The sequence below is a fragment of the Mobula hypostoma genome, chromosome 6, assembly GCF_963921235.1.
Source record: "Mobula hypostoma chromosome 6, sMobHyp1.1, whole genome shotgun sequence".
Lineage (NCBI taxonomy): Eukaryota > Metazoa > Chordata > Chondrichthyes > Myliobatiformes > Myliobatidae > Mobula > Mobula hypostoma.
This window is the reverse complement of record NC_086102.1, coordinates 65681171-65707712: the sequence shown is the minus strand read 5'-3', so window position 1 is coordinate 65707712 and position 26542 is coordinate 65681171. Positions and strand designations below refer to the sequence as shown.

The window sequence follows — 26542 nt, the reverse complement described above, 5'->3', positions numbered from 1 at the left end:
GCAGTTTTGGTCACCTGCGTACAGGAAAGATGTAATTAAGATTGAAAGAGTACGGAGAAAATTTACAAGGATGTTGCCAGGACTGGGGGATCTGAGTTACAAGGAAAAATTGAATAAGTTGCTGCTTAATTCTCTTGAACATAGAGGTATTCAAAATTATGAGGAGTATAAATGCAAGCAGGCTTTTTCCACTAAGGGTGGGTGAGACTACAACTGGAAGCCATAGGTTAAGGGTGAAAGGGAACATGAGGGGAAACTTCTTCACTCAGAAGACAGTGAGATTGTGGAACGAGTTCCAGTTCCATGAACTTGAGATTAAGCTGTAAGATAAATTTGTATAATAAAGCTTTCAATTAATATTTGCTCTTGTAAATATATGAAGAAGTCCTTGGTGTCATTCAAAATATGCTTTGTCAAAGAAGTTTTGACTGGAAAGGGCTTCAGCTAAAATATTACCTCATTTCATAAAAGTGAGAACAAGAATTGTTCAATAGAAAGTGGATTTTTTTCCACTCTGTTTTTACTTGGCTGAGGAGAGAAGGTGAATGTTTTGTCTGGAAGGAAGTGGAGTCTTATTGATTGCGTTGCTGTTTTATTCAATTACAAGCTGTATCTTTGAAGATCTCCAAAATCACTGATCTCTCAAACTTTATTTACAGGGAAAGTGAGAATGTTATTTTAGCTGTTGGGGTCCACCAGTTGACTTTGATTTACTTTATTCTATTTGTGTTCTTTCTTGAACAACTTTTATAATTTATCTTTAATTTTTGTTGTCCATGTGACTGTGTCTCTGATGCTATGTGCATGTGAGCTTTCTCATTGCACCTGTACATTAATGTGCAGATAACAATAAATTTATCTGTAAATTTTATCTGACCCATGGCCACCACTCATGATAATGAAAATTAGAATCTCTTTTGCCATCTGACAGATTTCACTTTCTCCCCAACAAGAGTTCATACATGTCTCTCACACCATGTCAATTATAAAGTGAGGATCCAAGCTCAGTGAATTTTGGGGCTCCTGTCTCTTTGAACCTCTAAGCTAAGGCAACCAAACATTGAGGTGATACAATCATTGACCATTTCTCAAGGCCAAGTTATTTGATTTTTTTTTTTAATCACCATTTTTAATTGCCTACCTTGAATGAACATTTCAGTGTTTATTAAAAAATTCAACGTAAATCATCCAGGAAATTTTTGCTGTACCTGTTCAAGCTCCTGATTTCCATTTTGTCAGGCTGAAGGGCAGACTTGCAGTCTTTGCTGATAATTTTGGGAATGCAAATTTGGAATAGCTGGCCTACCTTCTTCCCTGATACACTGTAATATTTGTAAAGGCACATTTTAACATTCTCCTAGTGCAGAAAAAAGATCAAAAATGTGCCTTTTTCTTGTGGTGGTTTGAGCTTCCAAGCATCTTTGACCTTTTCATGTATATATAAAAAAACGAAGCTCTGGTGGAGTGCATCTGTGAACAAGATGGCATTCTTCAGATGATTTTTCCTGACATGCAATTAAATTTAATGTCAGTCAAACCCACAATCTGACAACTGCTGAAGAAACCTTATGGTACCCCTCCCTTGCCTACTTTAACTTGCAGTGGACCGGTCATTGAATTGTATATGCAGAAGTCTTCTCTGGGCATTTTTAGGAAATGACAAAAGTATAGAATTCCTTATTTTCTGCGGTGAAATACGTTTAGTGGAAGTTGAAAGATTGCAGTTATCTGAATATAACAGCTAATCAGAAAAAGCTTTCTATTTCTCTGCTAAGAACTGAAGTCAACATATTTTCCCTCATGTAACCCATACCAGACGTGGCTCAAAGATTGGTGTTGGAAGAGTGGCTTTGAATTTGCGGGACATTGGCATCAGTAATGGGGAAGAAGAGAATTGTTGCGCTGAGATGGACTCCACCTGAACCAGGGTACTTGCAAAGCCAAAGCTCTGGATCGGGCTTTAAACTATATAGTAGACAGATGAGTTCAATAGCTTGGAAAGGTATAGATAAAGTAAAAAGGAAGGAGAGTTTACTAAATTCTCTAGACTAATGAATAAGACAAAAAAAATTGAAAAGGGATAAGAATTTAACTTCAGGCAACAAGACAAAATTGAAAAGAAGGTTAATGAATACAGGACTGAAGATGCTTTACACACAGAATGTAAAAAAGAGGTGAGAGTGGATATTGGACCACTGGAAAATGACGCTGGAGAGGCAGATGAACAGAATCAATATTTTACATCAGTCTTCACTGTGGAAAACACTACTAGTATGGTGGGAGTTCCAGGTGTCAGGGTCATGAAGAGTGTGTAGTTGCCGTAACTAGAGAGAAGGTTCTTGGGAAACTGAAAGGTTGGAAGGTAAGATAAGTCACCTGGACCAGATGGTGTACACCCCAGGGTTCTGAAAAAGGTGGTTGAAGAGATGATGGAGGCATTACTAATTATCTTTCAAGAATCACTAGATCCTGGGATTGTTCTGGAGGCTAGAAAATTGCAAATGTCATTCCACTCTTCAAGAAGAGAGAGAGGCAGAAGGAAGGAAACTATAGGCCAGTCAGTCTGACCTCAGTAGTTGGCAAGATAGTGGAGTTAATTATTAAGGATGAGGTCTCAGGTACTTGGAGGCACATGATAAATTAGGCTTTAGACAGCATGGTTTCCTCAAAGGAAGCTTTTGCCTGACAAATCTGTTGGAATTCTTTGAAGAAATAACAAGCAGGATAGACAAAGGAGAGTTGGTTGATGTTGTGTACTTGGATTTTCAGAAGACTTTTGTCAAGATACCACACATAAGGCTGCTTAACATGCTATGAACCAATAGTATTACAGAAAAGATTCTAGCATCGATAAAGCAGTGGCTTATTGGGAGGATGCAAAGTGTGGGTATGAAGGGACGCTTTTCTGCTTGGCAGCCAGTGGCTAGTGGTGTTCCACAGGGGTCTGTGTTGGGATAGATTCTTTTTATGTTATAAGTCAGTGATCTGGCTGGTGGAATTGATGGCTTTATGTTGCAAAGTTTGCTGATGCTATGAAGATAGGTGGAGGGACAGGTAGTTTTGAGGAAATGGAGAGGCTACAGAAGGACTTAGACAGATTAGAAGAATGGGCAAAGAAATGGCAGATGGATTACAGTGTCAGGAAGTGCTGACTATTTTCTAAATGGAGAGAAAATACAAAAAACTGAGGTGAAAAGGGACAAGGCAGTCCTTGTGCAGGATTTTCCGAAGATTAATTTGCAGGTTGAGTCGGTAGTGAGGAAGGCAAATGTGAGTTAGCATTCATTTCAAAAGGACTAGAATATAAAAGCAAGAATGTAATATTGAGAAGTTAAAAAGCACTAGTGAGGCATCCCTTGGAGAATTGTGAGCAGTTTTGCCCCCCTTATCTTAGAAAGGATGTGCTGAAGCTGGAGAGGGTTCAAAGGAGGTTCACGAAAATGATTTTAGGAATGAATGGCTTGTCATATGAGGAGTGTTTGATGGCTCTGGACCTATATTCACTGGAATTCAGAAGAATGGGGTGATCTCATTGAAATCTTATCAAATGTTGAAAGGCCTTAATAGAGTGGATATGGATAGGATGTTTCCAATGGTGGGAGAGTCTAAGACCGGAGGACACAGCCTAAGAATATAGGGGCGTCCTTTTAGAATGGAGATGAGAAGGAATTCCTTTAGCCAGAGAGTGGAGAATCTGTGAAGTTCTTTGCTGCAGGCAGCTGTGGACGTCAAGTCTTTATGTATATTTAAAGCAGAGGCTGATAGATTCTTAATTGGTCAGGGCATGAATGGATATGGGGAAAGACAGGAGATTGGGACTAAGAGGAAAAATGGATCAGCATGATAAAATGGCGGAGCAGACTCAATGGGCCAAATGACCTAATTCTGCTCCCATATCTTATGGGTCTATATTTGAATGTTTGCAGTATAGGTGTGTAAGTAGCTAATCATGTGGCACAGTTAGAATTTAGCAAGTTTAGCAATTTACATTGTGGGCATCATAAAACATGACTGAAAGAAGATCACAGCAAGGAACTTTACATACAAGGATACACATCATTTTGAAAGGACAGGCAAGTAGGCAGTGGGGGTGAGGTGGCTTTGTTGGGGGGAAAAAGAAATCAAATCTTTAGAAAGAAGTGACATGGGTTAGGAGATGTAGAATCATTGTGGGTAGAGTTGAGAAACTACAAAGGTAAAAAGTCCCTGATGGGAATTATATACATGCCTCTGAACAGTGGCCAGGTTGTGGGGTACAAATTACTGCAGGAGATAGAAAAGGAAGTGTACAATGGTAAGGGGGGGATTTCAATATGCAGGTAGAAGATAATTTTGATGTTGGATCCTAAGAGAAGTAATTTGTAGAACGCCTGTAAGAGGCTTTTTAGAGCATCTTGTGGTTGAGTCCACTTGGGGATCTGCTATTCTGAATTGAATGTTGTGCAATTTACCAGATTTGCATAGGGAGTTTAAAATAAAGGAACCATTTGGAGGCAGACCAGAATTCACTCTGCAGTTTGAGATGGAGAAGTTAAAATCAGTTGTATTACTGTTGAGTAAAAGTCACTACAGAGGCATGAGAAAGCAGCTGGCCAAAGTTGATTGGCAAAGGACTGTGGCAGTGATGATGACAGAACAGCAGTGGCTGGAGTTTCTAGGAATAATTTTGGAAGAGATAGGATCGGATCATACCAAAGAAGAAGAAACATTCTAAATGGAGTATGAGGCAACTGTGGCTGACAAGGGAAGTCAAAGGCAGCATAAAAGCAAATGAAAGTGCAAACGATATAGCAAAAAAAAAATGGCATACCAGGGGACTGGGAAGCTTTTAAAGAGAAACATAAGACAACTAAAAAAGCAAAATAAAAGCTTATACCACCACCATGTGGGAGCCAATCTCCTGACAGTCAGTTGAATCTCATACACCAAGTCATGGTTTCATGGAGATCTCAGCATAGAAACAAGCCTTCAGTACAACATGCCCATAATATTGTAATTGTACCCACTCAACCACTTTCTCTGGCAACTCATTTTATATACCCATCACCCCTTGGATGAAAATCTTGTCCCTTGGGTCTCTTTGAATCTTTCTATTTTCACCTTAAGCCTTTGCCCTGTCATTTTAGACTCTCCTACCCTTGGAAAAAGACAAAGAATCCACATTATCATTGCCCTTTGTGCTTTTATAAACCTCCGGATGGTCACCCTTGGCCTGCTTTGCACAACAGAAAACAGCCCCAGCCTTTCCGATCTTTCCTTTTAACTTAAGTCCTCCAGTCTTGGTGATGTCCTTGTGAATCTTTGCAGCTCGCTATCTTGCTAAATCACATCCTTCCAATGGTGCAACAACCAGAATCACACACAATAAAATGTGGTTTCACCAAAGTCTTATAGATCTGTGCAGGGTGTCACAAATCCTTTTCTCAGTGCCTCATTCAATGAAGGCAGACATGTCTTCTTCACCACTTTCAAGGAACTAATGACGTGTACCCCTTCGACTCTTTGTTCTACAACACTCCACAGGGCTGTGTCATTCACTGAGTTTTCCCTTGCTCTCATTTAATTACACTTCTGACCTGTATGAGTTAAAATTCCATCTGTCATGTCTTGACCCACTTTCCCAGTTGATCTGGATCATGTTCTAGATCACCATCCACCGCACCACCAGTTTTGATGTTATCTGAAAACTGAGTATTCATGCCAGCCATATTCACATCCAGATCATTAGCGTATTTGACAAACATCAGTGCCTGTGGCATACCACTGTTCTCAAGCTTGCAATCCAAAATCCAGTATTCCACGTTGCCTCCTTGCGGTGCCAATTTTGTATCCAGTCAGCTCACTCACCCTAGCCCCTTAAGATTTCACCCTCAAGAGCAATCTACACTGTTGAGACCTTGTCAAAAGACTTGCTGAAGTTCAAGCACACAACATACACGATTCTTGCCAATCCTCTGAGTCACTTGTTCAAAGAAAATTCAATTTTCAAGACCTGATTTCCCCCACAAGAAGCCATACTGACTGTCCCTGATCAGTACTTGCTTTCCCAGATGGATCACGTCCCTCAGTATTCTCTCTAGCAACTTCCAGTCTGTGATGAAGCCTCCCTTCACTATTTGGAGGCATGGCTGAGAAATACTATTTTTAAAGTAAGAACCAAGAAAGGTCACAAAGAATTGGCAAATGTAATTCTTCCTTTCACCTAACACTGTATTCAGCACTTCTCCTTTCCTCTTACTTGGAATAACTGGGCATCAGCTCTTTCCCTATCTTATGTCAGCCATTTTATTTCATGTCAGACCAAAGAGCTGATTGTGGACTTCAGAAAGGATAAGACAAGGGAACACATACCAATCCTCATAGAGGGATCAGAAGTGGAGAGAGTGAGCAGCTTCAATTTCCTGGGTGTCAATATCTGTGAGGATCTAACTGGTCCCAACATATTGTAGCAGCTATAAAGAAAGCTATATTTCATGAGGAGTTTGACGAGATTTGGTTTATCACCTGAAACACTGGAATACTTCTACAGATGTACCATGAAGTGCATGCCCTCTTCTCACTGTTACCATCAGGAAGGAGGTACAGAAGCCTGAAGGCACACAATGAGCAATTCATGAACAGCTTCTCCCCTCTGGCATCTGATTTCTAATAGGACATTGAACCCATGAACGCTATCTCATTATATTTTTTATTTCTGTTTTTGCACTACTTACTTTAACTATTTAATATACTATAATTCAGTTTGTTTTCTATGCTTATCATGTATTGTATTGTATTGCTGCTGCAAAGTTAACAACTTTCACAATATGCCGGTGATATTAAACCTGATTCTGATTCCAATGTTACAGATTCACATTTCTGAATTACATTCCAGGCTGTCATACACTTTTCCATAGTTACAATGGGAGTACTTCAACAGAACTGGAGTTGCAAAGAAAGTTTTAGTAGAATTACATGTTCATTGTTGGGTTGCAAATCTGGTTGAGAAGAAACAAGCCTTAAAAACTTGCAGGCCCTTGCTGCCTTCTCAACCTAAGCTAACCATATAGCAACATGAAATGTCTTGCGTAAGCAAACATATTCCAGTTATTAACATTTCTAAATGTGTTTGAGCATCTGAGAGTATTTTATGACAATATTGTGAAAATTACTGACTTATAAACAACCAAAACAACAGGAGATCAGATCAGAAAAAAACAGTTAAAGCAGCAAATCACACCTCATTCTTTTTCAATCTTTTCTCACAGTTTATGTGTTCACAGTGCCTTGGATCTGTCAAGGCATGCTGTGATATTAAACCTTGTGACAATTTCTAGATTTGTGCCCTCACTGGATGGCCACTCAACCCTTTCCAGTTCACAGTTCTTCCTTCTCGACTGGTCGTAGTCATCCAAATATATGTTTTAATTGCTTGTCAGAATTACCTATTTACAGTGAAATGAATAGAAGAAATTACAATTGAAATTATTTTAAAGGTTTCAAAGTGATTTTTTGGATTAGTCTTTAAGTAACAAGAATGATTCTTGTTATTGATTTAGACAGATCAGATGCTGTTTAGACAGTTTCTTTTACATTTCAGTTGGTACTACGGTAACTTAATCTAGATCTTGTGTGGAGTGAAAATGAACATTGATTATTGCATTGTTTGTTTATATTTTTCAATTTTCTCCTTGACTGCGGAATAGTACTTCAATTGCTTGCAGCCCTCTATAGATGGGTACCCTTTGAAATTGAGAAAAACAACGTCAGACGTTTTGTTGATTTTAACAGAGCTGCTAACCGGAAAATGAATCTTTATTCAAGAGCACCAAGCTGATATGTTTATTAATGAACTTAAATAAAGGCCCAGGCCATACAGGGCCCCAACTACACTTTACCACCGATTCCTACGTGTCCCTGGTATCAGTTGTGCTTTTCAAAGACCTTAATACCATTTTTAAAAGATGAGCAAAGGCACAAAAGAGGGGAAAATTTAAGTAATTAACTATCTCGATGGTATAGATATTACAGAAAACTCTGTGTGGGTGGAAAAGCTCAGACCCAGATCAATGGGGCACTGGGTTCTGGATGATTTGGCTTGTCATGGGATGGTGGGTGGGCAGAAGTAGACTTCTACCTGATCCCGTGAGAGCACCCCAGCCCACTTGACACAAGGACAATGGGTAAGTTATCAAGTAAGCCCATGTGTCCTGGTTTCTCAGTCTTTAAATCAGTGATGTTCAGTCCCTTTGGGCTTGGAGAGCAATTCTTGGGTAGAAGCAGACCACCAACATAAATATGTTGATACATGGAAATGCCAGGAGGTGGCATCAGATAGGGCACTGTGCTCATTTTATGTTATTCATGAAATTCCCCTGTGTGTACAAGGCCCACAGGTATCACTTAGGATGTTGAAGCTTATTTCAGCATTGATTTTAGGACACCACCTAACTTAAGTCACTGCCAGAGAGTTCAAGAAGCCTACTTCCCTTGACAGAAAATGTTTCCTTTCAGCTTCCATCATTACTGCTTGTACCCACTGACCAAGCCCTCCACATTTACCACCCTATACCGGTGATGCCCTCATCTGCAAAAATGGTCTGATCATTTTTCAATTAGCTTTCTCTTGATTCTCCCCACAATAATCCATTTGACAGCTTTCTGCGTGATCTACTCAATCACCTCTGCACAAATTCTTCTGACCTGTTTCCTTCCGTCTGTGATACCTCACTTCCTTTGCCAGTTCTGGCATGCACACCATTGCAGAAGAGGGACCTCTTCTATTAGTTTGGGCTTCAGAGCCCTCTGTGCTCCAAGATGTTGGACGCTCTTCAGTGGCAAAACATATCTCCACCACCATTCTGAACTGTCATTTGTGGATTGTAATGATCTGAAGGAAATGGAGAATGGATCAAGGTCACTTAAGTTTGCACTATATTGAACCTTATCATTGGATATTGTACTTTCCAGTATTGGAAATCATGAACACTCTGTGGATGATGTGAAAATTGCTTAGCGTGAAGGATTGTCTTAGACTACAGCATGATATTAATTCGCCAGTAACTTGGACAGAGCAAGGACAGATTGTGTTTAAATCTGACAGATGCATTAAGCGAGGTTAAATCAGGGTGGGAAAGACAAAGTAAGTGGTGGGGTCCCTTCGGAATGTTGATGAACAGATGATGTACTTGGTGTACAGTTGCAGATGTCTGAAAGTGGCAGCACAGGTAGATTAGGTGATGAAGAATGCATAAGAGAAGCTTGCCTTCTCACCTCAGCATGGAAATGAATATAAGTAGAGAGAACATGTTACAACTTTAAAAAAAAAGGTTTGGCCACACCAGGATATTGTGTGAAATTTGGTGTCCGCACAAAAGGAAGCACTGGAGAGCTGGCAGAGAAAATTTATTTATTTATTGAGTTACAGCGCAGAATAGGCCCTGGCCCTTTGAGCCACGCTGCCCAGCAATCCCTCCATTTAACCTTAGACTAATCATGGGACAATTTACAATGACCAGTTAACCTACCGACCAGTGCATCTTTAGAATGTGGGGGGGAATCAGAGCACTCTGAGGAAACCTACGCAGTCACAGGGAGAACATTCAAATTCTTTGCAGGCAGTGACGGAAATCTCAGGAGATTGCCTGTTTGGATCATCTCAGTTATAAAGAAAGATTAGATAAATGGAGTTCGTTTTTGCCGAAGTTGAGGGAAGATGCCATATAAGTACACAAAGTTATGAGGGAATAGATGGGGTAGGTAGTTAGATTTTAGTGCTGTGTCTAAAGTGTGGAGGGAGAGCTACAAGATGAGAAGTAGGAGGTTTAGAGGGAATCTGAAGTGGCACACAGTGATTGAAATCATAAACACACTGCCTAATGAGGTTGTGGAGTATGTTCTCTCACAACACTTAAGAAGCATTTTGACAAGCACTTAAATCATCAATACATCTATGTGAGACTAGTTTAAATAATTACTATTGCCATCATCGACCTGGTGGACTAAATGACTTCTTTCTGTTTAGTATGACTCCATTGAAATTCAATGCCTAAACACCACTTCAGAGTGCATTTTAGCTTAGGCTTTTTTTCAAAATTTTATCAGTTTTTTGTTCGAGTTATGATGGGCCTGAAAATTTCAAATTGTGCTGTCTTACGATATTGGACTTAAAATTCCATTTCCTGGTTTAGTTTTCATATACGTATGTTGGTTGCTTTGGAACTTGTTGAGCAGAAATGTTTTTTTTAAATCACTTGGTATCTTATTTTCAAATGAAATTGTAAGATATTGCTGAGCAGCTGCTATTCTATATATAGCCAAGCCATATGGCTATTGTGAGCCAAGGGTTATGCCTATTATGACGCAAAACAGGAAAAACTGCAGATAAAATAATCCTGCGTAACAGATGATTGGCTTAAATGTGTGATGTTACTTCAGAATTCATTTGATTTGACTTATAATTAATTATAGCGATATGTTTAAAAAGTAGTTGTCATAGACACACGAAGGAGGTCAATCACATATTTGGTGTAGACTTTTTTATTGCACAGCTAATTGATAATGATTGAATTTGCTTCTCTCTCATGACCAACCTTGGCAATTGATAACATTTAATTATAATCTGTGCTTACAAATGAAAATTACTTGCAAAAATCTCTCACATTGATGAACATATTATTCTTTCTTTTTTAGTTTCAACCACACAGCAAACAGTTACCCTGGTGACACAGATGCCCGTTACCACGGAAACATCCTTCACAAAGTTCGACATGCCATCCTCTTTGCTCATGGATGTTCCTGCTCTGGCTGACTTCAACAAGGCTTGGGTGGAACTGACAGACTGGCTTTCATTGCTGGATCGCGTGATCAAGTCTCAGCTTGTGACTGTGGGAGATGTTGAAGAAATCAATGACATGATAATAAAGCAGAAGGTACAAACAAAAGCCTTTACTGTTGCATTTCCTGTCAGCATTGCACTTGTTAATGGATTGCTGTCTAATCAATAGAAAAGTAATTCAAAAGCAGAGTGAACAATTTGTATGGTAATAGAGTGGAAGTGAATGTGGTAGTTGCGTTAATACAACAGTCCCTGAAGCACCAGATATGTTGAAATCCTTATGGCACTTGACATCTAAGCATGACTTAGATAATTACTGGAGAGTAGCCTGATAATGGCATTACTGGAGTACTTGTGTTGGACAAGCCCTTTAGGAACTGACTGCACTAGTAACTTAAAAGTACGTTACTATGGATCTGCTCTGCTTGTATTGTGGAATGGATTTCACAGCTGCTTGAATATTAATCTGGTTAATTTTATTGATTTAATTTCTGCTGCTCAGCCTAATGATGCCAAGGAGCATGTTTGTTTCTGTCTCTGACAACAACATGTTCATATCACTTTTGGCCATTGGACTCTGTTAGAAGGAACAATTAGAACAACATCCTATTATATTGACATTAAATCCTTTCAAAGCAAAGCAACTTTAACCCCTTTGTACTTGTGCTGCCGCAGTTGCTGAAAGTTTATGAAAATAAAAGTGGTTATGATAAGCATCTGCATATTCCTGCCAGGGTTACTAGTTTATCTGGGATAAAAATTCTCATGTAATGTCTGTCATCCTGTGTAAAGTACATCATTTAAAAAAACCCTGGTGCACTCTATTTCATTGAGTTCATTCATCGGGAGTGTGTGTTATGTGATGTTCAGCATTTAATATCGTTTGTTATTAAATTTCCTTCGAGGGTGTGGAGATTCCAGAATGACTGCACGCATTGTGGAAGGGAGTTGCGGACGGGAGTTTAGTGAAACCATCTCTCACTGCTCCCCATCTGTACCTACGCAACTCCCTTGTCCATTTGTCCCCCATCATCCCTCCCCACTGATCTCCCTCCTGGCACTTATCCGTGTAAGCGGAACAAGTGCTACACATGCCCTTACACTTCCTCCCTTACCACCATTCAGGGCCCCAAATAGTCCTTCCAGGTGAGGCAACCCTTCACCTGTGAGTTGCTGGGGTGATGTACTGCGTCCGGTGCTCCCGATGTGGCCTTTTATATATTGGCGAGACCCGACGCAGACGGGGAGACCGCTTTGCTGAACATCTACACTCTGTCCGCCAGAGAAAGCAGGATCTCCCAGTAGCCACACATTTTAATTCCACATCCCATTCCCATTCTGACATGTCTATCCACGGCCTCCTCTACTGTAAAGATGAAGCCACACTCAGGGTGGAGGAACAACACCTTATATTCCGTCTGGGTAGCCTCCAACCTGATGGCATGAACATCGACTTCTCTAACTTCCGCTAATGCCCACTTCCCCCTCGTACCCCATCTACTTATTTTTATACACACATTCTTTCTCTCACTCTCCTTTTTCTCCCTCTGTCCCTCTGAATATACCCCTTGCCCATCCTCTGGGTCCCCCCTCGCCTTGTCTTTCTTCCCGGACCTCCTGTCCCATGATCCTCTTGTATCCCTTTTACCTATCACCTGTCCAGCTCTTGGCTCCATCCCTCCCCCTCCCTTCTCCTATCATTTTGGATCTCCCCCTCCCCCTCCAACTTTCAAATCCCTTACTCACTCTTCCTTCAGTTAGTCCTGACGAAGGGTCTCGGCCTGAAACGTCGACTGCACTTCTTCCTAGAGATGCTGCCTGGCCTGCTGCGTTCACCAGTAACTTTTATGTGTGTTGCGACAATAAATCTGATTCTGATTTGCCTTTTATATTACCATGTTCACTGGATTAATTGAATTTATCCTTCCTAAATGCTTAGCTTTTTCCTCTTCGGTTGTTGTCTCTATTATCTTGTCAATAGTAGCTTTTAAACTAGCTGGTCTGTAGTTCACTGCTTTCTGTCTTTCTCTTTGTTTGACCATGGCAGTGTTATCATCTGGAACGCCACTTGCTTTGAAGAAACAAATCATTCAGCGACATGGGATTCATTTCTTGAGTTATTTTCCTCTTAAATGTTGCTTTTTTTGATTTTGACAGATGTTATTGTTGAGGTAGTAAATTAATGGAAAATGCTTTCATCAGTAGGTTTTCTTGTAAATTGCTGATAATGCTAATTCTTGCAACCAGCTTAGAACAGAATTGCAGACCTAACTGGATACATATAGTATTTGCAGCAATCTGTGTTGGGAGAGGTATTTTGAATGGGACCCCACTGAAAAATGAAGACAACAGTCTTCTGCATTTGAGCTTTGCACTCTGAACTTTGAGTTTCAATTTCCAAGTCAAGACCATCACTTAGTGCTTTGTCGATGTGCTTCATGCTTCTAGTTTAACAGCTAGAGAAGACAGCAACATTGATTCAGTGTTGATTCACAACTATTCTTGTAGAGAAAACCAAGTACTGTACGTACCCTACACCATTGATGCCCCCTCAAATAGAACTTTCTTCCAGGATCCATGTACTGATGGCAATCACCTCCTTTAACTCCTGGATGGCTCCTGCAAGCACAGCATCTGCCTTTCAACAACATAAATGGGGTGAAATACAAAATACAAAAAATTCTGTATTTCTCTATCTATAGAAATACAGAATGCAGGCAATTGTGTTTGTTTAAGGGTCTGGCTTGCTTTCTACCATGCAGTAGCACCAGGTAATAGAAGTGCAAAACGTGTGAGGAAAATGCCAAGCATAATTGGTTAGAAGATATACATCTGGTACTGATGTCACAGGATTTTGCTTCCTTTTTCAAGAGGAGCTTGCACCATTGCTCAAAACATGCCAAACAAAGCTTGTGTTCACTTCTGTCATAGCTTTCACTGTCAGTAAACTTCACAGTTTACTGTAGATAATTTCTAATGAAACCTTTGATTCATCTTCGGGATGTGCATGCTATTGGCATGGCAGTGAATGCTGTGCACTGTTATCCCTTAAACTTAGTTGCATGTTGGGCTAGTTAATTACTGTGCGTCTGCAAGACTGTAGGTTTCTTTGATAAAATGGACTCCGGATTTCAGTCTATGGCCTTGCAGCTTATTGTCTGACTGCACTGCGCTTTCTCTGTAACTAATACTTTATTCTGCATTCTGTTATTTGCTTTCTCAAATGAAATTATCTGTCTGGCTAGGATGCAAAACATGACAATAATAAACCAATTTACCAATTAATCAGTTTCTTTCCTGTTTGGTGTTGTGAGGGCAGATGAGTTTCTGAGGTAATCCAGTGGTTCCATAGCCACCATTAATGATACATTTTGTACAATTGATAAACTTATTGTACAATTGTTTTCTAGTCTTCCAATTTCCTCATATGACAATTAAATGTGTCACCAGATCATGAATTTCCAATCTAGCCTGTGCAAGTTTAGCCCTCGTGCTTGAAAATGCAGGATCTCATTGCCCACTGCCCAATACTGCAGGTCCACTTTCAGGATGAAAGAGAAGCAAATGAGCTCAGATTAGATAATGACAGATTAGATAACGGTGGTGATTAATTATTCAGACTTGAAAAATTTTAAGAAGTTGATTCTATTAACTTATTTGTAAATTGTCTGTTTTTTTCTGATACTAATTTGCATGGGAATGATAAATCGTTCTTTGCCTGATGAAATGTAGAATGTAGCTCACTGATCTATTGGTAATTTATTTATTTATGTAAAGTTATGGTGATTTGATGCAAAACTTTAACTAATTTTCCTGCTGATTGAAGTACCATTTTCCAAAGAACCTTTTTAAATTGTACTTTCTGATAAATCTATAATGCAGAGTTAATGCAGGAAAGGGAAGGATTAAAGGGATACTTCCAATTAGTGTGTGGAAGAAGTACAGTCATCTAATTATCTATCTTTCAAAGGCCCACCATGTTTTGTATACAGAATGTTGATGATTAAAATATGTTACTTTTCCATAGTGCATGATCAGACTGTGCCAAGCCTCTTAAACGTGTGCTTAATGGACTGTTATGGATTTAGGACATGCTAATATCAGTTTAATTTCATGACTCATAAGTGCATGGTTCATATAGAGTTAACATCATTTCCAAATGTAAATTGGCTGATGTACTATGTTTTGGTACTAAAGAAAATCCTAACGTCATTTGCCTGTAATTGGAACTGTTTCTTCCTTGAATCCAGTTGGCCTGCAGCAGTCGAGAGGCAGACTCCAGAAATAACATGAAAAAACACTTTTGGGCAGCTTGGCTTTCAGCACTCTCTGAAAAGGCACAATGCATTTTAATTAATATGGTTTGTTAGTTACTGAACAGTCTCTTCAACCATGAACTATTAACCATTCAAAAGCTTAGAGCCAGTGTTGAGCTTTCATTCCCTAAAGGTCCACTGCTTGCTGTCCTCCAGATGTAAAATGGTAGCTTGGCATCATTGTGACTTCATAGAGTTCCTTTGGCTTATTTCAGGACTCACTGTGAGGTTTAATGGAATTCCACACAAGGCATTTTTAATATACATGACTGTTCATTGATTTGTCAGACTGATGTGTCATAGGGAATTGATTTGTGTATTATGAGTGATAGAATAGAGGTAATTGGTACCAACTAAATCGGCAGAATCTGACTATGTCCAAACCCTGAAGAAGGGTTTCGGCCCGAAATGTTGACTATCTATTCATCTCTATAGATACTACCTAACCTGCTGGGATCCTCCAGCATTTTGCGTGTGTTGCTTTGGTATTAGCTTTTTGTCACTTGTATAAGTGACTAAGATAAGAAAAAGGTGCTCAACATCAAGCTAACTAACACAACAGTTAACAGAGATTGAAGCAGAAAAAAATTAAAGTGCCACTGGTAGATAGAGTAGGCGATCCAAATTCATTCTGGGCAATAATGGGGTCATCCACTGAAGACAGATAAATTAAGTTGGAAGTAAAATATTCTAAATCGGGGGTGGCCAACCTTTTACATTCTATGCGTCAATTTTTTTCACCCACGAGTTCAGATTAACATATTTTTACAAGAATTGAATTGGGGTAAAGAGTAGTATGGCACATCTGCACTCGTGAGTGAAAAAATTGACGCATGGAATGTAAAAGGTTGGCCACCCCTGTTCTAAATGGTCAAAGTCAGAACTGAGCAGCAGTGATAAAAAAAATGGATCCAGAAGGAGAAATAAAACAGTATTTTCAAAGGCTCACATAATTTCTCCTTAAGGAAAGTCAGAGACATTTTGAACAAGCTTCCTCCAGAGAAGTTTGACATGCTATGCCTGGAGCACCTCAGTGTGTGTGTATACTCAAAATTGGGCCTTAAATGGATCATATTACTGATAGTAGACTCAGCTTAAGCAGTTTGGAATACACAAGCCTGAATGATTCCATCTATATTCATTTCGGAGCGTCTCACCACAGAAGACAGTACCTTGTTCTTGAACAGATTGCAATTCAGCTTCACAAGTGCGGAACCTGGACTAGAAAAATGAGATTATCAAAGTGGCATGGACCATACTCACTTGCCCTCGAGGATACAAGATGTAGGGCTGATTCAGCTGAGCTTCTTTAATCTCAAATGGTAGCATGGTGGTTAGCACAACACTTTACAGTAGCAGTGACCCAGGGTTCAATTCCTGCTGTTGTCTGTAAGGAGTTTGTATGTTCTCCCCATGACTGCATGGGTTTCCTCCGGTTGCTCTGGTTTCCTCCCACAGTCCAAAGACATACCAGTTAATTGGTCGTTGTAAATTGTCCCGTGATTAGGCTAGGATTAAATCAGGGGTCGCTAAGCGGCGTGGTTCAAAGAGCTGGAAGGGCCTATTCTGCACTGTATATCAATCAATAAATAAATAATCACAATAAAGTTGATCAAGTAAATAGAAAGGAAGAGACTGTTTCCTCTGCTGGAATTGTCCAGAAAATGAATGCATGATAGCAATATTAGAGATTGGCTATTCAGGATTTGTAGGGAAGAAAACCAAACACATTCCAAATCAAAATTCCCTTTAAATTGAATACAAAGTGTATGATTACAACAAAAGAGAGACCAATCATTTGAAGTGCCTTGTTCTGCCTGACAACCCTGCCAATTCAATGCATTGTTTTATCTTGTCAGGTGTTTGTCTAGATTCCCCTTAAATCTATCATTTTCTTTTCCCTATTTCTCCTACAGCCTTCATTAATATGCTGGAAGATACTGAAAGGTGCCATCTGTTCTATGGAGTTACCCATGCAGTGTTCTCCCATTCATTTTTGAGCTGTGCTCTGGGGATGGGCTGCATACACTAACGTTTCTAGAACATAGAACAGGATCGCACAGGAACAGATCCTTCGGCTCATGATGCTGTGCCAATCTGTTGAGCTAATGACACCTAATGTTTTCCACCCACAGGTCCATATCCCTCTCTTCTCACTATATTCATTTGCCTATCTAAGAACTTTTTAAGTGCTTATGTCCTATCTGCTTCCACCACCATACCTGACAGGACATTCCAGGCACCCACCATTCTGTGTAAAATAAAAAAAAATGCCCTTCTTTGAACTTTTCCACTCCCACCTTAAATGCGTACCCTCTAGTACTGTATTAGACGGTTCAACCCTGAGACAAAGATACTGGCAGACTACACTAGATATGCTTCTCATTACTTAGTAAACTTTATCAGGTCTCCACACAGCTCCTGCCGTTCCAGAGGAAACCACTGTAGTTTGACCAACCACTCGTTCTTGTTCATACCCTCTAGTCTAGGCAGAATCCTAGTCAAGCTGTTCTGTGCCCTCACCATAACTTACACATTCTTCCTTGAATTCTGATTTAGTATTTATTAATTTCAATATTTTTCCAAATGGATTATTAAATCCATTTGAACCTTTGTAAATGTCAAGGCCATTTTATAGATTGCTTTGAAGTCGTTGACAGCAGCAAGCCCTATGAAGTCAGGCTTTGACCAGTTAATGGCTCTCCGAGTTATGACCCAATTTTAACTCACAAATAGAAACATCTGCTTCACATCAATTCTATCAGATCCTTCATAATATCAATGACTTTTAGACGCCAATCTCTCAACTGTCTTCCAGAAAGAAGAACTGCAGACTATTCGGTTTGACAACATTTTCGTTTCAATGTCATTTTAGTTTGCATGGAGTTCTTTCACCATACGTGGATTCTCCAGATAGTTATTAAAAAGTATCTTTTAGTATATCAAACAATTGTGATTAGTTTGGTTCTTAACCACACTGGGAATATAACAGGTAGGTATGAATGTATACTTTTTCAAGCTGTTGATGTATAATACTCCTCGTCTCTCTACCAAGTTCCTTGATATACACAACATCTGTTATCAAAGACTCCTATTTGTAAAGTTGTTGATGGGATAAGGATGCCATTCGCAATGTTGGCATTTATTGTTCATTACATAATTGCCCTGAAATGATTATGCAATTGAGAGTTCATCACACTGATGGGGCTTACATTGACCAGCCACGTCAAGTATGAAATCTCCTGTTCTGACATGGTCCTCCGTCACTTCCTGCTTCAATGATGGTGTCAGACATTGTATTTTAGTTCTTGCTTATCCATCCTTTAACTACCACACTCAATTTCTGTGCAAATTTATATCTGTTAAATAAGGCTGAGCTGTTAGACGGTGAGAACTATCACAACTGTAGCTGATCTAATCATAACCACGATGTGCACAAGTAAATTTAAAATAGGAATTATTGTTGCCAATGAAATTTGAGATAAGAATCAGAATCAGGTTTACTATCACTGGCATGTGTTGTGAAATTTGTTAACTTAGCAGCAGTTCAATGCAATACATGATAATATAGAAAGAAAAATAAATAAATTACAGTAATATTTTTGTATATTGAATAGATTAAAAATAATGCAAAAACAGATAAAAAATATATTTTTTAAAAAGTGAGGTAGTGTTCATGGGTTCAATGTCCATGTAGAAATGGAATGGCAGAGGGGAAGAAGCTGTTCCTGAATCACTGGCGGTGTTCCTTCCTGATGGTAACAATGAGAAAAGGGCATGTCCTGGGTGATGGGGGTCCTTAATAATGGACGTCTTTCTGAGGCCCCGCTCTTTGAAGATGTCTTGGGTACTATGGAGGCTAGTACTCATGATGGAGCTGACTAATTTTACAACTTGGCACACTTGTCCTTTCACTTTCGAAGGAATGGAAGGCTTGTTAAAGTGCCCACAATTTTGCTCTGACTAAAACCAGAATTTTTTTTTACTTGTAATTACAGTACCCACTGAGTATCACATCACCTTTTTAAAAATGCTTCATGCACAGCAAACAGACAAATTAATGGATTTGAAGTTTGGTCAGAATGATGGTTAAAGCAGGTTTTCTGTCTTCTTGGAGAAAAAACATTTCTCATCACTTCTAAAATTGCTGGTGAACGCAGCAGGCCAGGCAGCATCTCTAGGAGGAGGTACAGTCGACGTTTTGGGCCGAGACCCTTCGTCAGGACTCACGAAGGGTCTCGGCCCGAAACGTCGACTGTACCTCCTCCTAGAGATGCTGCCTGGCCTGCTGTGTTCACCAGCAGTTTTTATGTGTGTTGCTTGAAATTCCAGCATCTGCAAATTTCCTCGTGTTCTCATCAATTCTCATTCTTACATCATGCGAGGCATCACGGAGTATTCGGAATCCAGTCATGCATATCTTCAAATACATACTTCATCTGACAATTTAATTAAGCCAGGGACATGTTTATCACACCGATTGCCATTCTGTTGATGCTAGTGTGAGAAGGTAAACGTTAACGAGTTGCCCGCTGGTGAACAGCTTGGAGGCATCCCAACTTTCTCTGTGATGGTATTGAGTAACGCCACTCCTGTTCTTGCCACATTTCAGAGTGAATATTATGTGAGAAAATGTTGTTAAAAAGACTCACTTTGCAGCTCATTGGTGCGTACTGGGTAAATACGGTATCCATGTGCTATTGAGATATTTGGTGTACTGTTAGAGGTGATGTTACATAACACCAGGTAAATTGTTTTTGTCGATGCCATTCAGACTGAAGCAGTTGCGGTGGCAGAGGGTTGTAGACTGAATGCTTTAGGAACAACTTCTTCCCCTCCACCATCTGATTTCTGAGCAGTACATGAACACATGAACACTACCTCACTATTCCTCTTTTGCACATTTCTTTATTCTTAAAAATTGTAACTTGTAGCAATTTTTTAATGTCCTGCACTGTTCTGTAGCCGCAAAACAACAAATTTCACAGCATATGTCAGTGAAAATAAATCTGATTCTGAATCTACTTTGGTATTAAAAATATACTTTAATGTTTTTGTTGGGAAACAATATTCCCATTATATTAATATTTAGACAATGAACAACGTTAACTAATGGTATACAGTTTACAGTTGATATGTCCCCTGAAGTAAGTAGCAGGTGGCTGTATCTGAGATCTCTCCAGATGTAACTCAAGCCTGTGCTAATTTATGAATATTACTGAGGCCCTTGGGCTTTGAAACAAAATCTGGGTCTCTTCAAAGCAAACGTCATGCTACACCAGAGCTGTAAGTACACAATGTCATGTTAAATTTGCACCAGGTTGGAGTCTGCAGCCTATGGCTGGACCAGCTGCATTATCCAGATGAGTGTCTACCAGATATGGTAAAATATGATTTCCAGCTATTTGAATCAGCCCCAGGGATCATGAGAGCAATTTTAAACATAATTTCAGGTTTGCCAAAACTCATGACATGCCGAAGTCAGGAGTAGGGATAAGTGAAGGTGCTGTCAACTTGGCCGCAGAAAATTTTCCACATGAAAAATCTACCAGGCCTGTGTTGAGAAAGTTTCCAGCACTGACTTAAAGTGCTTCTGGTTTGGCCATTCTCTCCGATTATTTGACTTTGCAGGATTACTTCTGCACCCTTGACTTTGCACAAACAGCCTCCAATCTCTGTCAATCAGGATTTGCAAGTTGCCCATTTAAAAATCTGATCAAAATGATCTTGCCAGCCCTGAGCCAACTGCTGCTTCCCTGTCTTTCTCAACTGTGGGGTGCTCCACATATGTGATGAACTGGAGCTTAAAGTCTTCCCTTTGCAGTGGCCACAAGCATGACTGACTGCAGAAAGAAACTGAAGCACTACTAATGCAGCAATAGATTTCATCACTGCAGGATTGCAGGGACTATCTGCTGCTGTGGGGGAAGTGTAGACCCCTTCAGACTATTAATAGTGTTGAAATACTTTTTAATATGACTTTGGAAGCTCCCATCACGCAGATCGTGTTGATAATAAATGCCACTGTAAATCACTTGATCAACCTTAATCCTTCCACAGTGAAGCTATGGCAAGGTTGTTTGGTTTCATTCATCAAGAGCACAGGCTGAAACAGTTACAACTTAAAAGCACTTATATAATACATCACACTGGTAGAGAAATAGTCTAAGATAAACAACAGTTAGAAAAGAAGCTGATTGCAGAGAACTCTTTCAAGAATTTGATTTGTACCATCAATGGAACACCAGTGCAATTGACTGGAGGAGGAATAGGAATTTATGAAATCCATTCACTCAATCTTCAAACTGCCACAAATACATAAGCAAAAACACTTGTTCAACATTTAATGAGAATAGCATTTCAATTCATGAGTGAGAAAGAAGTCATATTATTATGCCTGACTATTTTATTGAATTAACCTTGCTGATTACAGTGTTACAGACTATGTAGTTTATGTTTTATTCAAACTTACAATTAAATTAAGCACATTAAAAAGCCCCATAATACAGATGCAGTAGCCATTTTCTTGACAATAAATTGCAATTGAATGAGAAAATGGAAGATTGATTTTATTGTGCCAAATAAAGTATTTAAGAAGATTCAATTTACAACTCACTGATGGTCCATTGGGTAAACACAGTATCCATGTAATACTGAGGCATTCAGACTATGAAAGCACCAGGTTGAGTTAGCGGATTTCAGCAGGTTCGATGAAATAAATAATCAGCACCACTCTCTCTCTAGATAGTTTTTTAATGTTGATTTTATTTGACAAGAGCCTGGTGTTACCTGCCATGTTTCTCAGACAGCACCTGTGGGATAGTACTCCAATTAGTGTTGGCAATCTCACACAAGAGGGGCAGGGAAAAAAGATTCACTTTCTCAAACCAACTCTTCTGTTCTCATCTTGAAAGGTTGGTGAAGGAAATTTAAATAAGTATTATTCCAGAATGATGCAACTTGGGAGAATATAAGGCCAATTTTTTCTATTAAATTTGCATTCAGTGTTCCTGCCTTTCAATATACGAGTGTAAATTTAAAGCTCCTTAAATTCAGTGAATGATAAATAACAATATGGAGTTGTTTGCATCCCTGATAGGCACTCAGCTTTTAACAAAGAGACACAAAAAAGCAGAGCCTCCTAATAATGGATGTACCAATTAGGAGCAGTTAGCACGACACTTTTGCAGTGCAGGGTGTTCCAGAGTTCAGAGTTCAATTCCAGTGCTATCTGTAAGAAGTCTGTATGTCCTTACTGTAGAATGCGTGGGTTTTTCCCACAGTCTCCGGTTTCCTCCCACTGGGTAGATTAATTGGTCATTGTAAATTGTCCTGTGATTATGTTGGAGTTAATCGTGTTTTTTGGGGATTGCTGGGCTTGAAGGGCCTGAATGACCTACTCCATGCTGTATCGCTAAATAAGTAAACATGCCAAGAAATAATGTGACCTTGCTTCCATTATTGCAATGAAAATGGATTATTTTCTTTGCAGAGTAAAATTCTGTAAACGCTATTTGTGCATTGTAATGCTCACTCTGGAAGTATTGTCTGGCCTTACCCACTCAACCCTGGTGCATTTCTATGTACTGGCATGATTTCCGCACTCCCTCTCCACCATTACACCAGCACCACTCCCATCACACCCTGATCTTTGGCACCGCTACCAATCAATATCCCTGCACCATAACCCAATGATTCCACTCCCACCTTTGAAAATGCCAGTATGCTACCACCACCACCACCTCACTATCAATGTCCAATCCATAAATACCCAGGTTACAGGGTGCACTGGAACTGCTGGGCAGTGGTCTTCAAAAAGTATCAATTTTACATGTACACAGAAATTCCATTCCCATTCTGCAGCTCAACAGATTTCAAACTCATTATGCATACATCATATACGGGAGCATAGTGGTTATGTTGCTTGATTAGTGTTCCAGAAATTAATGAATCTCAAACATGTTTAAGTTCCACAACTAAACAAGCTGAATTTAAATTTAGCAAATTTGTCAATTCAGTCTGTAATGAAATGCAAACAACAGTAAGGGTGAATGTAAAACTTATGAAGCAGGAGGTTTTGACTGCTAATCAATTGTGTTTGTTTAGGAACAAATCTGATGTTCAAAGTATATTTATTATCAAAATATGTATACTGTATACAACCTCGAGATTCGTCCTCCCACAGGCAGCCACAAAACAAAGAGACACCATGGAGCATATTAATAAAATCGTGAAGAAGACACAGCAATGGCTATACTTCATTAGGAGTTGGGGGTATTTGGAAAGTCTCTAAATACTCTTGCAAATTTTCTATAGATGTACAGTGGAGAGCTTTCTAACTGGTTGCATCACAGTCTGGTGTGGAAGCTGCAATGCACAAGATCAAGAGAGGCTTCAAAGGCTTATAGATTCAGCCAGCCTCATCATGGGCACAACCCTACCCAACGTTAAGGACGTCAAGAGGTGGTGCCTCAAGAGGGTGACATCCGTCATTAAGGAACATCTGGACCATGCCCTCTTCCCCTTACTACAGTCAGGGAGGAGGTACAGGAACCTCAAAGCTCAGACTTAATGATTTAGAGACAGCTTCTTCCCCTTTGTCATCACGTTTGTGGAAGTTCTGTATACACAACCTCAGTATTTCTTTTTTTCTATTATTAATCTATTTTGTAATTTTATGTTTTTGCACTGCACTGTTCTGCTGCTGCAAAGCAACAAATTTTACTTCATATAAAACAGTGATGATAAACTTGATTTTCGATGTGACTTGGCTTGCCAAGACATATTTAAATCAGATAAGTACGATTGCTTCACATGAAATTTTTTCAGAAGAAACATTTTGTATCTCTATTTGCGATTCATTCTCAAAATTATTTCTTCATGGTCATACAGTCAATCTCAAATTTAGATTTAACCCTTTCTTTCATAGATGTGGGTGATATCTTGCTGAATATTCAAATGACACTGCTCTTTCCAAATTGATAATTTCTGCTTGACAAAATATCTTAATGCAAGACATGCCTGAGAAGATGTTCCTTTGTGATTAGCTTCATAGTTTCTGAAATTTCTGGGGAACACTGTTTCTCACTTTTCCTGATGGGTTTCTGGATTTGTGGATGTTTAATATTTTCTCCAGGATGCCGTCTTTCCTTAAAGTGTTCGTAATGGTCTCCCACTGTTTCCTGAAGTGAATTTCCAAGCTACCTGCTGAGCCAGTTGCTGTCTAAGTCCCTCTGCGTACATGAAGAGGCAGTCTGCTCAGGGACTAGATCCACTTCAAAATTGTAAACTCTCCAAGCTGCAAGAGGTTTCATGTTCCCTGGAGCTTTTATCTTTCTGCACTTGTCCTGTCACTGTATGGAGTGATCACCAGTGCTTCAGGTACTAGTGCAAAGGTGGGTGTGAGTTTCAGTACCACTCTTGTACAACAAAATCATTTACAATCTTGCTGCACAAGTTAGTATACATGACTATCTAGGTGATAGGATAGGCTGTCAGCTGTGGTATTTTTTTTCCCAATTTCCTGGCAGTTTTATTCCTTTCCTTCCCTCAGTCCAATCTCCTCTGCTATTCTGATCATCCTTACAATGGGTATGGAAAGTGTGAAGTATTTGGTGGATGGCTGAACTGTAGACTTGTATATACTCCATTGACTATTGTTAACATGACTGTCATTAAACTCTGAAAGATTTCTTATTTAGTATTTCCAAGGATTTTACAGATTTTTGATCCAGCCTCATATGTCGAACTTTATTGGACTGTTGCTTCATATTGATCGCTGATGCTTCAATGTTTCTTTCTTGTATTTTACTTTCGAGTGACATAAAAGTCAACTTTTCATGCCATCAGTTCCCTGACTGCTCTCAGAACAATCAATGCTGTTCCCCCACTTATTTCCCTGTAGCCTGTTCTCTCATATGTCCATCAACTCCACTCTGACACTTGTATACTACCCAGTAAATCCAGAGGGAATTTACAGTTATCAACTAGCATATCAGCTGTCACATTGTTCAGCTGTGGGTCAAAATCCATGCAGTAACAGAAAGAATGTGCAAACTCCATGTACACAGGGCTCGACATTAGAATAGATTCAAGTTCTTTGCCGTTATGAAGCATCAGAACTAAAGATGACAGCTACATTTTCCATTCATTCTATAGAAACTTAGAACATCAGCATCATCAGGAAGTATATTCAAAGGTTATCATAAGTCAGATAATATGCATGCACGTGCACTTCACTTCCAGCACAGCTTAATAAACAGCAGTCAGGAGGAGCTACCGTAATGTGCAGGTATCTTAGGCACAGATATATAGCTAGAGTGCCTAAGACTTTTGCACAGTTCTGCATTTATCAAGGTGGAGTAGAGAGTGACTTTGTAGATCTGGCTGGAGCAAATGGTGTTGGAAGTGGCGAGGGTGGAGCATTGCAGGAGGGGTGTGGGACAGGTGGCAGAGAAGGGATGCCAGGGGCAAGGATGTGATGCGAGGTGTAGACACACCCAGCCCTGAGACACCAGGCAAAGGTCATTTGATTCCAAACGATCATTATAGAATGTCTCTCTGGTGCTTCCTGCTCCCTCCCCTCTCTCTTTCCCTTTTCCCAGCCATGGTTCCCCTCTCCCTGCCCCCTTCCCACTCTCGGTCCACAATAGAGACCCATATCAGAATCCAGTTTATCATCACTGATATATGTCATGAAATTTGTTTTTCTTTGCGGCATACGTAACATTTCTACAGTACTGTGCAAAAGTCTTGGGCACCCTAACTACTGTAACTATATGTGCCTAAGACTTGTGTACAACATTGTGCTTCATTGATTTTTTTTCCTTTCCTTTGCCCTGTCCTATTGGCCTTGAGTCCAATTTTGGCAACTGTGCTTTTTTCTCCACAATCCCTTGGGAATGAGGATGATTTGCTTCTCTACTGCACCAGATTTGGAGGTGACTGATGAGAATGTGGGATAGGAGGTGCCTGTTGGGGTTTGGCCGGTGAGCAGTTTCTGAAGTGCTGCACTCGTGCCACTTTTACAGGGCCTGCGTTTGCTTCCAGTTCATGGACAAAGTTTTCAATCCCATTCTGAATGTTCCTTCTCCACTTGGAGACCCCATAGGCCAGGGATTCTCAGAAAGCATCGTAAATTCTCAAGAAAGCTTTGAGCACATCTTTGAATCGTTCTTTTTGCTCCAAGCTATTGTCAGTTTATTCAATGAAACCATCAAGAAAATGGCCTTACACCCATATCCACAAGACAAAGGTTGCCAAATGACCATGCTCCAAATGTGAAATGTCATCCTTCAACAGGAAATCCCCACAGTGAGATCCATCAACCACTTCTGAAAGTTCAGGAGCCACCTCTCAGTTAAGGTAGACATTAGTGATGAAATTCATTGCCATATTCAACATAACACCT

The 26542-nt window shown here is 39.7% G+C and overlaps 1 protein-coding gene across 9 annotated transcripts in view; it reads left to right on the top strand.

Moving 5' to 3' along the window:
• The window catches only part of dmd (dystrophin), a 1998855-nt gene that overhangs the window by 1544794 nt on the left and 427519 nt on the right, over window positions 1-26542 (top strand). For all 9 annotated transcript variants that reach the window (XM_063050913.1, XM_063050911.1, XM_063050907.1 and 6 more), the window contains one exon: window positions 10672-10910. In XM_063050913.1, coding sequence (XP_062906983.1) covers window positions 10672-10910 — 239 coding nt within the window. The remainder of the gene's footprint in view (window positions 1-10671; window positions 10911-26542) is intronic.